At 36.0% G+C, this 12,269-nt stretch overlaps 1 protein-coding gene across 11 annotated transcripts in view; it reads left to right on the plus strand.

The window, feature by feature from the left end:
- SHOC1 (shortage in chiasmata 1) overlaps positions 1 to 12,269 on the plus strand; it is a 47,522-nt gene that overhangs the window by 13,142 nt on the left and 22,111 nt on the right. For 8 of the 11 annotated variants that reach the window (XR_003574128.1, XM_027909926.1, XM_027909498.1 and 5 more), the window contains exons 8-13: positions 993 to 1,100; positions 4,464 to 4,593; positions 5,423 to 5,517; positions 6,540 to 6,782; positions 7,920 to 8,369; positions 10,603 to 10,728. Coding sequence is in view for 10 of the 11 variants with exons in the window: in XM_027909926.1 (XP_027765727.1) it covers positions 993 to 1,100; positions 4,464 to 4,593; positions 5,423 to 5,517; positions 6,540 to 6,782; positions 7,920 to 8,369; positions 10,603 to 10,728 (1,152 nt within the window). In the remaining variant the exon portion in view is untranslated. The remainder of the gene's footprint in view (positions 1 to 992; positions 1,101 to 4,463; positions 4,594 to 5,422; positions 5,518 to 6,539; positions 6,783 to 7,919; positions 8,370 to 10,602; positions 10,729 to 12,269) is intronic. The other 3 variants (XM_027909717.1, XM_027909567.1, XM_027909433.1) reach the window with 3 other exon arrangements.

The following is a 12,269-nucleotide window of genomic DNA, read 5'->3' on the forward strand; positions in this document are numbered from 1 at the left end:
CTTAATTTTTCCTATCTGTTTTTAAATTTACTTTCAGAGACATCCCTAAGAGTATTATATGCAGTACAGTCATACTGTAAAAAATGCTTTTGTTGCACTGTAATTGCAAACACAAAAGCAGATTTCTGAGGACAAAAAGGTTAAACATTTCCATGGATAACAGGAATACTGTAAATGACAGTAGTCATTTCTTTAAAAAAATTTTAGAAAAGTTTCTAAATGCTTTTATGTGATGGATGAATAGAACTTTAATGACAGTTATTGGCTAATGGATTGATTTGTATGACAGTATTTTGTGTAGTTAAAAGAAAAAGGCATTGCCTGAGTTTTTTTTGGTTGGGTTGGTTTTTTTTTTTTAATTTAAAATATTTTTTTTGCACTTTTTTGGTTGGCAGGAAGCAGCTCAAAGAAGGAAGATTCATGCTTCTGAATGTGGAGAGTGTGTGCTGAATTCTGTCTGATAGGGCACCAGTTTGAAACAATGCAGTCTCTTGTTGATGATAGGATCAAAACTTTTAAAAGTATATATTTGGCTAAGGCAGTTTGATTTGTGTTCTTCTGATACATGTAGTACCTGCCATGTTCTGAGCTGGAATGACCCAACCTCTGCTGCAGAGATTTGAGGAGTTTGTACATAAATGTCAGCCTACTGGGGTTTTTCATTCTTTGCTAGTAGCAAAAGAATCTACATACATAAACTCCCAGTAAACTATATTTAGGCTACTTAATTGTTCTGGAAATCACTGTAGTCATAAGATCTTGGAATAATTCAGATAGTGATTATACTAGATTGTGGGGGTTTTCTGTCACTTAAGGGACAAGACTGAGCACTGCTCTTGTCAGCTACAGCATTTGGGGCTACTAAGCATGACTGTGATTTTTCATAACAATATATCATAGAGGTTCAATAAACAGATTGAAAGCAAAAAATACTCTGACAGGAAAATGTAATAAATGGTTAATTTATGGCACATTTAAAAATCTGTTTTCAGATCTCAAAGCAGAAATTGCACACCAAGTAGAAATTTCCAAGTACTGTCCCATTCCACAAGAAGTTTGCTCCAGTAATAGCACAAGTATGCTGGAATTCTGTGAGTCAGGTAGGAAGATCTGTATAAATCAAAGGGTGATATTTAAAATAAATTCTTTAAGCAATTGTTCCTATATTCTGTTCGTGGGAGGACATGCACTGTACAGATAAGAACGTTCTCTTTGTGTAATCTACTATTTTTTACCTGCATCATAAGGAGGAAGAAGTGCCATACTGCTTTCTAGAGCTTTATAGTCTAAACACAACCAACTTTACAGTTCCCTCATGTTGCTTTTGGCTGCAAGTGATGTCTATAAATTTTGCATTTGATGGGCTTTTTGGATCTTTTTTATCTAGCAACTTATCTAGCCAGAGAGGGAGGGTGAAATTTAAGATAGATGGATTAACATCAATTCATGGAGTCAAAGAGCTCAGCATAAAGTTTGTTGAAGTCTAATATAAATGCTTTCAAAATAGGGTGATGGAGAACAATCCAGGCAAAAGTGCTGAGTTAATAACTTCTAGAGATTCAAAGCTCCAGTGCAAAAATTCTGTTTTGCAAATGGTTCTGTAATGGTGTGTGATCAAGAAATTGTCACATAGTCAGCAGAGCTGTTTTCCACAGAAATAAACTGAAAGTGTTGAATATTTGCTAATGTGTGCATTGAATCCTTGATTCTCCTGCACTGGCATTTGGAAATCCTTTGTTTGTGTCCACCTTTAATAGCTTGAAAACTCAAGTTGTGGTGTTTACAGTGCATACCAATGCTGGGCAGGTTTGGTGTATGACTGTGCAACCTAATTATCCAACCCTACATAAAATTTCTTCAGGTTCCAAGTGTAACTCTTGAAAATAATGTATATTCTTTGCCAGCCCAACTGTGTTCCCAGCTAAATGTTGGCTGGTGAAGTGAGGCAGAAAAATGGCTATGCTGGTGGCATTTTTCACCTTTAATTTAATGCAGAAGAACCAGTGCAAAGAGTGACATTTACAAATGGATGTGATCTGAGCAGAGTGGCAATACTTGAATGCATATGTACCTCTTGACCTGATGTATATCCTATCTTGGAAAAAGTCTATCCATTATTGCCACAGGTGGCAGCAGTATCATCCACCAGTGCATGTTCACTTGATAGTTTTCCATCCAGCAGTTACCAAAATCCTTGAAAAATCTTGTATTTTCTCCAGATCAAGACCCCCCTTATTGTGTTAGTTTCAGTGTGTTTTAAATTGAACTGAGAGTTGTCCTCTGCAGGCTAATAGGATCATGCTCCTGACACTATATTGTAGTGAAATTTTGATTGGAGCAATCATATCTGTTCAAAGTGTCTGGTATAAAAGCTCAGTGCAAACCCACCATGTGTTGTTCCACCAAGACAAAGTAAAACTTACTTTCCATCTGGAGATTATTGCCTAGCATGATAAACTAATCTGTGTCAAGTGAGCTGTCTGACTGCCCTTTACTTCTAAGGCTAAATAGGAGGAGCTTAAGTGTAGTAGGTCTGAGCATTTTGAGACCCTCCTCCTGTACGCAGTAGTGACAAGTTGACTTTGATCTACTCTAGGATATTGTCTATTCTTCTGGAGCTGATGTAAGAAGTCAAATCATCTTGAATTGTTTTTTTAAGAAAGTGACTGCATTAGTCTTTACCACCAGATTGGTGTCTTAGCTCTGTCATTAAATCAGGCAAAATTCAACTGTTAGGGCCCAGTCAGCTTCCATCTTCTTTTTCTTTTTTTCAGGATAGACTCAGATTTATAGGATAGAGACCTACAAACCTGCACATGCACTGCTAAGACACTGCTTGCTAATGGAAGTTTCTGTATTTGGTGTCAAATTTCAGCTGAGATACCTGGCAGTCTTCTTCTTGTTCTAATTGATTTTGCTTTTGTGAGTTACCAGAAGTGAAATATGTTAGCTTGAACTCAGAGAAGTCATAATATAATGGCATTTTCTGTAAACCTTTCATTGTTTGCCTTTCTCTCAGCCACAAGATAAAGGGGCTAAGAGACAAGAGAGTTCACTAAGTTGTCAGTGTTACTCTGAGTGTAAGAAGAGTTTACCTAATGTAGCTGATGAAAATATTCCAGTCTTAAAGGCAAAAATAACTAGACAAGAATGAATATGAATAGTATTGCTGAAAGAGAAAGAATTGTTCTTTTTAGATATGGCAGGTATTTTCTCTGTGCTGAGATCAGCTCCTATCCTGTTCAAAGTAATGTGCTAAAATTGTTTATCCCCAAAAAAACAGTTTGTGAGCTGAAGTTCACAGCTGAAGTTCATGGAGTTTTTTTCTCTTCCAAGTGGGAAAGAAGTTTTACTGATTGGAAGTATGTTGTTTTCTTTTGTATCCACTTTTCTTTCTTACCTTTTTTTTCTGCTTCTCTGGTATATGTGTGTTCTCTGGCTTTCTAGCATTGTCCCTTACCCTTCCTGCCATAAAATCCAGCTGTAAGCAGCTGGACAGGTGACTGATTCATAGCCTGCTGTGTGCCCACTGGCCAAACAATGTGTGTATGAGGATTGCATCTACTTGCTGCCTGTTAGAATGAATAGGGAATCTGTTATAAGTGTTTTCCCTTACAGAGGCACTTGTTTACTTTAAATTTTTCTGACAGTTTTCACAGAATGTAGAACAACTGTGTTTTTTGTTACCTCTGCTTTCTGGTTAGAAGAATGCCAGAAAGAAAAATTCCAGGGCAATCATGTAAACCACAAATTTTTACGAATTGACACCAAAATCAATGAAGTTGCAAATTCCTAATTTGATTTGAATAAAAAGCAATAATCCATTAATATGTCCACATGTGATACATTTGCCAAAAAAAAAAAAAAAAAAAAAAAGTTAAAAGTGATTTGAGAACTTTTGAACTTTTAACATTTGTTTACGTACTGCTTTAAAAAAAACTGGTGTGGCAATTCAGTTCAGTGGTCATCCCTAGAAATTTCTAATTCTGCTTGAAAAGTAATTTTGTCTTTAAAATCCTGACTGTTTCTGAAGTTCCTGAGTCCATTCATCTATATCTTACAGCCACCATAACATTATCTGAAGTCTCTCTCCCATATAATTAACTTCATTTATGGGGAAGCATCTAAGAAGGCCAACAGGCAACCATGCTTAATATCAAAACCTCAGCTATGGTGCTTGATGATTTAATTATAAAAATCATCTTACATGGGAAGAGTATGCAGCCAGAATTACATGAAAGAAATGTAATCTACACATTGTTATCCCCAAACTGTTTGGAAATTGGATGTGAAGTTTTTTGGGGCATATATCTTAAACAGGAATTGTCCTATGAAAATATTTTGTAGTTTAATCCAAAATTTCACTAGTATAAAATTTGCAAGCATGTGTATTTCATTCAAAGGTAGCTTTGTGATTTTGATTTTTTATTTTTGTTTTGGCTGGGGCATTATATAATTTCTAGCTGAATATATTCCATATTTGAAAGACGAAATGGAAATACCTTTAACTCCTCCATGCAGACAACAAAGTTCATGGTTTAATTTTCTGTGCAGAGGACTTCAGGAAGAACTTCTTCCTCTCTCTGGTAACAGGTAATGAAACTTTGGTAGTGACAAATTCTGTCATAAATCCTCTAAATCATAAATCCTCAAAATTATTAAAAAAATAACTTTATTATGAATCAATACTTAATATTGTTTGATGTGCATATAGACTGTGTTTTGTGTAAGAGTGACCAAGTGCATGGGCCGTATCTGTGGCTTTCCAGGGGAGCTTGAAAAAGGGAATGACAGTGGCCTCTGTAGACCTCTTTCTCTGGGGGGATTTAATACCCTGAAAATGCAGTCTCCTTTTTGAAGTAGGCAACAGTAAATATTTATTTATTTATTTAGCAAACATGTATGTGTGTGTATGTATACATTTATAAATAAGGAAAATACATACATTGCACAAGCATCACCTACAAAATCTCCAGAAGAGATACAGGAAGGAAGTATTGTCCATGTTTTGGGGATATCCTCCAGTAATGGGGTTTGGGCCTTTTCATGCTGCCTTAGCATTAGGACTGCTTCATTTTTTCCTTCTCATCTTGTTTTTGAGACTAGGATTTTTTACCTTGCTATCTTTCTTGCATATGCACAAAGAATTTAAATATTCCCTTGGGGAGGGAACCAGAGTCTAGGCAGATTTCTCACTCTGTGCCACTTTAGTTCATGAACCAGCCTTGATGGGTCCTCTCACTCTTTCCTGTTTCCTCTATATGGATAAGAACAAAAATTTTAATGAATGGGAGAATGGATAAATTACTGAAAATTTAAACACAAAGTAGATCTTTAAAAGGTAGTTTTATATAAAACAAAACTCAACGGATAATGCTGTTAAACTTCGTAACTGCAAGTCTTTTTTTTATGTTCTCCTTAGTATTTTGGTTACAGGGCCCTCTAGGGAATACTTAGAATCTTTGGTATGGCAGTCAGAGAAGTATCGGGATAATATGAGCTCTCTTTTGCTTGTCGGTAAGGATTTCTAATTGATGTTACAAGTTCCATGTATACAGAGAAATACAGCAGAAAAGGTAATGTTATATTACGGAGCACATTTTGTTAGAGCCATTGAAAATTATCCAATTAATGTAAGCCTCCAAAGTTTGGATTATCTGATTCTTTTAGTGCGTATAAAAAGTTACAGTATGGCAACATAGAAATCGGTGTGTCATGTACCCTTCAGTGGAGGTAGTTTGAGTGAAATAAGAGTTTTATTTTATTATGACAGTGTTCAGCTCATTACTGCTAATTATATACAATAACTATAGTAAGAATTTTTTAAAAATTTGTTAATCTGTTGAAGTCTTTCCTCTGTACTATTTTCCCTTACATAATGTTTAAAAAAATTATTAATCAATGGAAGAGTACAGTTATTGGAAAATAATGTAATAAATTCACAAGAGCAGAGTTTGTGTTAGGAAGAAAAATACACAGACGCAAAATAAGCTGTGGGGTATTTATGACAGGATCGGAATGTGCATTACCATTATTCTTTCATTTCATTTTATTTGCTTTCATTTTACAAGTCTCAGGATTAAGTTATGTATATTGACTTATTATGTTGTCCAATTAATTTGTGCATTGATTTGCAGTTGAAAAAATGTCCAATATGCTCCTTAGTACTTCAGTTAGCTTTTTTTCAGGTAAGGATTATGCTAAGTCTTTGTAAGCATGATAGGTTAGCCTATACATAATGAACAAGATAATTTGTCACTTTAGTAATGCAGCTACACATTATTAGATCTGAAAAAAATTTAAACCCCCACCTGATCTCGCTCACAGACTCAGTAAGTGAAAAGTACACTTGCTCTGATACTGTCAACTTCTTTGCTCTTAAATCTGTTCCTGGGCACTGAGTTACAAATGGAAGTATAAACCATGGATATATGGATATATATAGTAGGTCACAATACATGGGAGATTTTATTTACAAACTTCCAGTCTTTTTCATGTTTCTAGATTATTAATATTGTATGTTGTTTCTGGGTTTTTAGAGCATCAAGCTGTTAACCTTGTGCCTCAGCATCATTCACTGACAGAACTGCAGGAAATGCTACCTGTTGAGATAGAAGCACCAATGCTTAGCTCACTAGAGAAGGGCTGGTGGCTTCATTTGGGTTTAAATCTAGCAGCCACAGAAATTTTGGAGCAATTACATATGGATGACAGTAATGCAAACAGTTTGATTCCTACAGAAATAGAAAAATTCACACGATTTACATCATATCAGCTGGAAAGTAAGTACCTTCTTTTAAAAAAAAAAAATGCTAGAAAAGCAAAGATAGATGCCCAAACAGAGAATCAGGCAGTGATAGTCACATATCTCCAAGAACAAAGAAAAATAAATATTTCTTTTTTTTAAGAATAAAGTGTTTTACAACTAAATGAAGTAACAACACTACTGCAGTTAAGGTGTACTTTCACAAACTTAGAACAAATTGTGGGAGCAAAAGTGTTTAAGTACATAAAGTTAAGTTATTACCATGCAGGTGAAGAGTAGCCTCCACCAGCCATACTATTTTCAATAGAATAGGTTCAGACAGGGAAATTTTTAACAAATAGTAGTTTTGCATTGGAATATTTTAATAAAGCAGATATTCACATAGTCCTGTCTGCAGAAGTCAGTGTGTGTTACAGTGAAAACTATTTATTTTGTGATGCTACAGAGTTTTTGTGCTGACAGTGGTTTCAAATTTGAACAGCTCAAAACTTCAGAATTTCTCATGGACCATTTTGCATACTTATAATCAAACTTCATCAAAAAATGCAAAATGTTATTTGGATTTTGTTATATAAGTATGGCTGGACTGCAAGGCACCGAATGTGGTTGTAGAACTCCAAGGATTAGCAGTAGCATAATATATTGTGAAACAAATAGACACTACTCGTGAAAGAACAGTTCCAATTAACTGCTTTTTACATATAAGTGTTTAGCTACTGTGCTGAAGATCAATGTGCACCCACAATGCAAAACCTTGTAGTTCTATTGAAGCATATCTTTAGAGGGAACAGATTGCATTCATTACTTCTTTTTTTCCCTCTTAAAAAAAAAAAAAAAAAAAAAAAGTCTGATAACTTTTCTTCCTAATGAAATGTACTGCATTCCGGTTCCTAGAAATCTAACATCAGTAAATACTATGGTGAAGACTTCTTCAAACAATAGCATGACCTTCTGTGTCTCAATATTGTGCTTTATTGCTTAGCACTAGTCAGTGGAAGTTTTCTGAAAGTGGACTTTAATGATATGAGAAGGCAGAAAGAAGAAATTTTAAAAATTATTTTTCTATAATCCATCCTAAGTTGTTAACTCCAATCAGGAGAGAGAAAACAAAAAAGTCTGTATTGCAGCGAATAAATTAAATTTTATTTTTCAGAATGGCTTGAAGAAAATTCTGTGACAAACCAAGAGCTGCTTCCTGCTGAAAGACATCAGGTGGACAAAGTAGTAAATCCTGACTTGTCACTGCAGACTCAAAGGCAGTACTTTGGTCTGCCTATGAGTGCTGCATCATCTCCCAAAATTCACAGCACAAATACATCTGGGGGAGAGCTTACTGGAGGAATCAACAGGAAGATTAAGGCAGAAGAGGCAATTTGTTTCTTAAACCAAGAAAAGAAAACTCCCAAATCATCTGAATCAGTCAGCTGTAAAGGTGTATCCTCTAACGTAGACAGCTCATGCTGTAGTGAAAAGCCTGGATCACTTGCACTGGCTACAAAATGGGACAACGATGATTCTGATCTGAACAACTTTATCATGATGAGATCCAAACATACACTGAGACAAAGAGAGGAAAAAAATTATGTAGATAGACCTGGAAAAGGTATAAGAACCAGTTTATGCTGCCATTTTTTCCAGATTTAATTCTTTGCTGTTTTACCGCTTACAGTAGTTGCAAGTTCATCCTAGTAGATGTATCCTTTGAAGTAAATGGTGACATTTTTATGGTCTTGATTGAAGCTGATTTTTCTTCTAAGTGGTGGAAGTGGTATTTCATAAAATAAACATATGCATTTATTCCAAAAGTAACTCTCAAAGGTACTTCTGAAGATCTTCTCTGTCCATATGTTCTGAATCAGATCACTGAACCTCTCTGGAGAAGAAAGAGTTATCAAATGCCTTGTGATTACCAAGTAGTAAATCAGTACCCTTACTTTTATAGAACCAACATAACCTGGACAAGGAACCAGAGTTGTTCATTTGAGCCAGTTACCTTGGTGCAAACCCCATCAAACAATGAAGCAGAACAGGCATTAGGGAAAACAGCACGTTGTTGATAGCCCTGTTCTTGTTGATGACCATGCTTAGGAAACAATCTCAGGCTATGTGTTCAGCATTGCAGAAATGCAAAAGAGCAGTGAAAGAAAAGAAGTGGAAGAATTTCCTGATTTGTTTTTAAAGAGAAATGTCTGTGTCATGAAATAGCAGTCAGCAGAAACATATTTCCATATTCCATTTTCAGGATAAAATTATATTTTTAAAAATAATATTTTTCAAGGTTTTTTGGGCTTGTATGGCAGAATTTTAACAAGAACTTTTATCTGTGCTTTAGTTGTATGTCCCAGCATAAAAAAAAATAATAAAAAATTATTGTTACATAAAAGTTTTCAGCAGTAATTCCTATAGAATAGAGCTGGGATATTTATTTAATTTAAAGCTTGTGGAGGAAATTATTTCTTGGGAAAAGTCATCTGCTACTGACATTGGTAGAGATGCATAAAACATTTCAAAGCCTCAGAAAGCAATAAGCCAGATTTTAATAGTAGGAGAACAAAGTACCGGAACTGAAGTTTTATGCTACCATCTAGTGAACTAAGATTAGAACTGCACTGCCTAACGAGGGATACAAATGCACTGAAAGACAAACTATGTTACATTCAGGAATAGGCTTGTGGAAGTTTAAGTAGGTTAAATGAGGACTGGAACATGTACAGGTATGACCTCAGTGTGGCTGTTATTTCTGATATATAGAGAACTCATTAAAATGTGTGGGTTTTACCACATTGATATAGAAATTATATAAATTATTGCATAATTTTGTAATAATGAAAAGCTTTTATTAAGGGTCATTCTAAATCTAACTCAAAAATAGAAGTGCCAGCACTTCTTGTAGGGCTCTTTGTTGACTGGCTTATTTTTTAAAGATATCGCTGTGTTTCATATTTACTTTAGAAAATATAGAGGAGGAAATTAGTAGAAACAGTTTAGTGACTCAGTTTTGAACCCCCTATAGCTTTTCAAAATCAGAAAGGTTGTTCTAAGTTACCTACCATAAAAATTCATTTTTTCTTTTCCTTTTGTTTCTGTATGATCAGTTTGTTTTCTGAGGAAATTAACATTCAAAAAATAGAAAAAAATCAGCAATGTTTAGGAGAGAACTATTCAATAAGAACCCCTCTTGGAAATAAAGGGATAGAACTGTCAGAAGGAGCTTTGTGGGCAGAAGTTGTATCTCATGCATCAGTATTAGTCAGAAAGAGGGGAAGGCCACTTAGAAATACTAACAAGTTGCAAAAGATAGGTAGAAGATGGTAGAAAAATTGTTTTCTCCTTTCTTTTTTTCTCTTCTCATTTACATCTTCCATGTTTCTTCTGGATGGCTTACAGTATCTAATCTTTTCTACTCCCCCTCACTGAGGTATTTTTTGTAGTATCACCTCCTCAGTAGTGTCTTTCCCCTCATATGTGTTTTTCGTCCATATAGAAGGCATATGATCTTTCTTATGAATCTGTATTATAGAGCTGTAGGGCCAGCAACTTATTTTTCCCAGTGCTGTTTTTCTACCCTAAGGAAGAGTGTCCTGTAATGCCTGACTTCTTGGGCTGTGAAGGCAGACAGGACCTAATCTCCTTTTGTGTCTCAATGTTTTTCCCATACTGTGTAAGCCCATGAAAACAGTAAAGAATTCATGAGGAGAAAACGTGTATGTCATAGAAACTATTTAAATTGATTATATTTTTTGCATGTAGAGTCATTTATTGAACAGTTTTCTTATTCACTGAGCTGGTTTTGTGATATTTGTGTCTAAATATTCACTTGTGGTTTAATAATTTAGTGCTACAATCTGAAGAAAAACATATGCATGTTCACAAAGAGGATGATTCTGCTTGTGAGATTTTAAAAACAGAGGAAAAAACCCAAGAGAATGAAGATGGTATCACAGTCAATATTCAAGCATCAGGTATACAATTTTTTTCCCTATGACAGTGGGGTCAGACTCCCAGGTAACAAGTGTCAGGACCCGAGGAATTGGCCTCAAGCTTTGCCAGATTAGCTTTAGGTTGGATTTTGGGAAAAATTTCTTCATTGAAAGGGTGGTCAGGCGTTGGAACTGCAGTTATTCAAATGAATTATGACTGTGGCACTTGGGTTTGTGGTTTAGTGGTGAATATGGTGGTGCTGGGTTAAGGGTTGAACGTGATGATATAACAATTCCATTGATCTATACATCTTTGCAATATAATTTTATATTAGATAGTACTGCTTAGATAAACGCATGAATTAGGCTTAGTCTCTGCTCCCTGTGACTGGAATCATTGCAAGTAAGTGTGTGCTGTTCTAAAGGTAAACTGGCAGGAGAAATGAACTCAAGTCAAAAGAGATTATAAGTCAGAGTTACAATTTAAGAAAAATAATACAACAAATACGATTATATGAATGGCCAGTCTTCGCGAACGAAGAACCAGGGAAGGTCTTTTCCAGCCTGCTTTTAACCTACAAAACCCAGATGTAACCCAGCACCCTGGGGTAGGAACAGAATGGTGTTCTTTGGCCCACCTGGTCCCCCTGAGTCCAAAAGGAAAGGAAAACCTGTTGATGAGAGTGGTGGGAATGCCCAGTACCTTCCCCAGGGTGGGGAGTTCCGCAGTGGGTGATTGTCAGTCATGAGATCTTTTTGGAATCCTTGATGGCCCATTAGCAGACATGACCCCTCAGGCAGGGTGTGAAGGTGCTAATGACTCCCAGAGGGGAGTTACCACACCTCAGTCAGTCGTGTGAGGGCAGGAACGTCCTCCTGTCTCACAGGCAGCCTACAGCCTGAGGGGTCAGGTGTGCTCTGGGCAGCTGCTGCAGATGGTCTATTTTTAACAGTTCCCGGGAAATGACATAGAGTGTGTAGAATACACAGTTTGGGTTACACCCATACAGTGATGAACTGGTCCCGGCTGCTCTAACTAGGACAGCTGGATATTTATTTTGTCACAGGTGTGAGAGCAGGCTATAGAATTCCATCTTAAGGCTAAAGCCAATCCCCTGCAAAGTAAAAAGAATAACTCAGACTTTGAGTTATGTCTAATCTAAATTAGGGGACTTGAAAGCTCTCGATGCCAATCAGTACCCTCCAATTATTATTCTTTACCTCTTTCTCTGACAGAGTAAATCAGAACTGGAGATGGAAGGTATCAGTAGTCATTTTGATAGGAAGTATCTTGAACACAGTAAAAATGTGCTATGGATTGATACATGGCTGGGCCTTAGCCTGTGAACTTTGGCTGTTGTGCAAGGAATTGTATCAAAAAACGTGCACTGACAACAATTTTCTCACACGGTAGAAATGGTAGAGAATAACCTAGAAAATATTTATCCAAGCTGTTTTGGAGCCTCAAATCAAGCATATACAGTGCTAGGAAGTTGCAGGCCTAGTACAGATTAGTTTGGTTTTCCATGAAAATGCATTTACTCCAAGCATGTGCTTAATGGGAATGTCTTTCACAGAACCGG

This window comes from Empidonax traillii, unplaced genomic scaffold, assembly GCF_003031625.1.
Source record: "Empidonax traillii isolate 1590-97213 ecotype Southwest subspecies unplaced genomic scaffold, ASM303162v1 scaffold3:size4013460, whole genome shotgun sequence".
NCBI classification, from domain to species: Eukaryota; Metazoa; Chordata; class Aves; order Passeriformes; family Tyrannidae; genus Empidonax; species Empidonax traillii.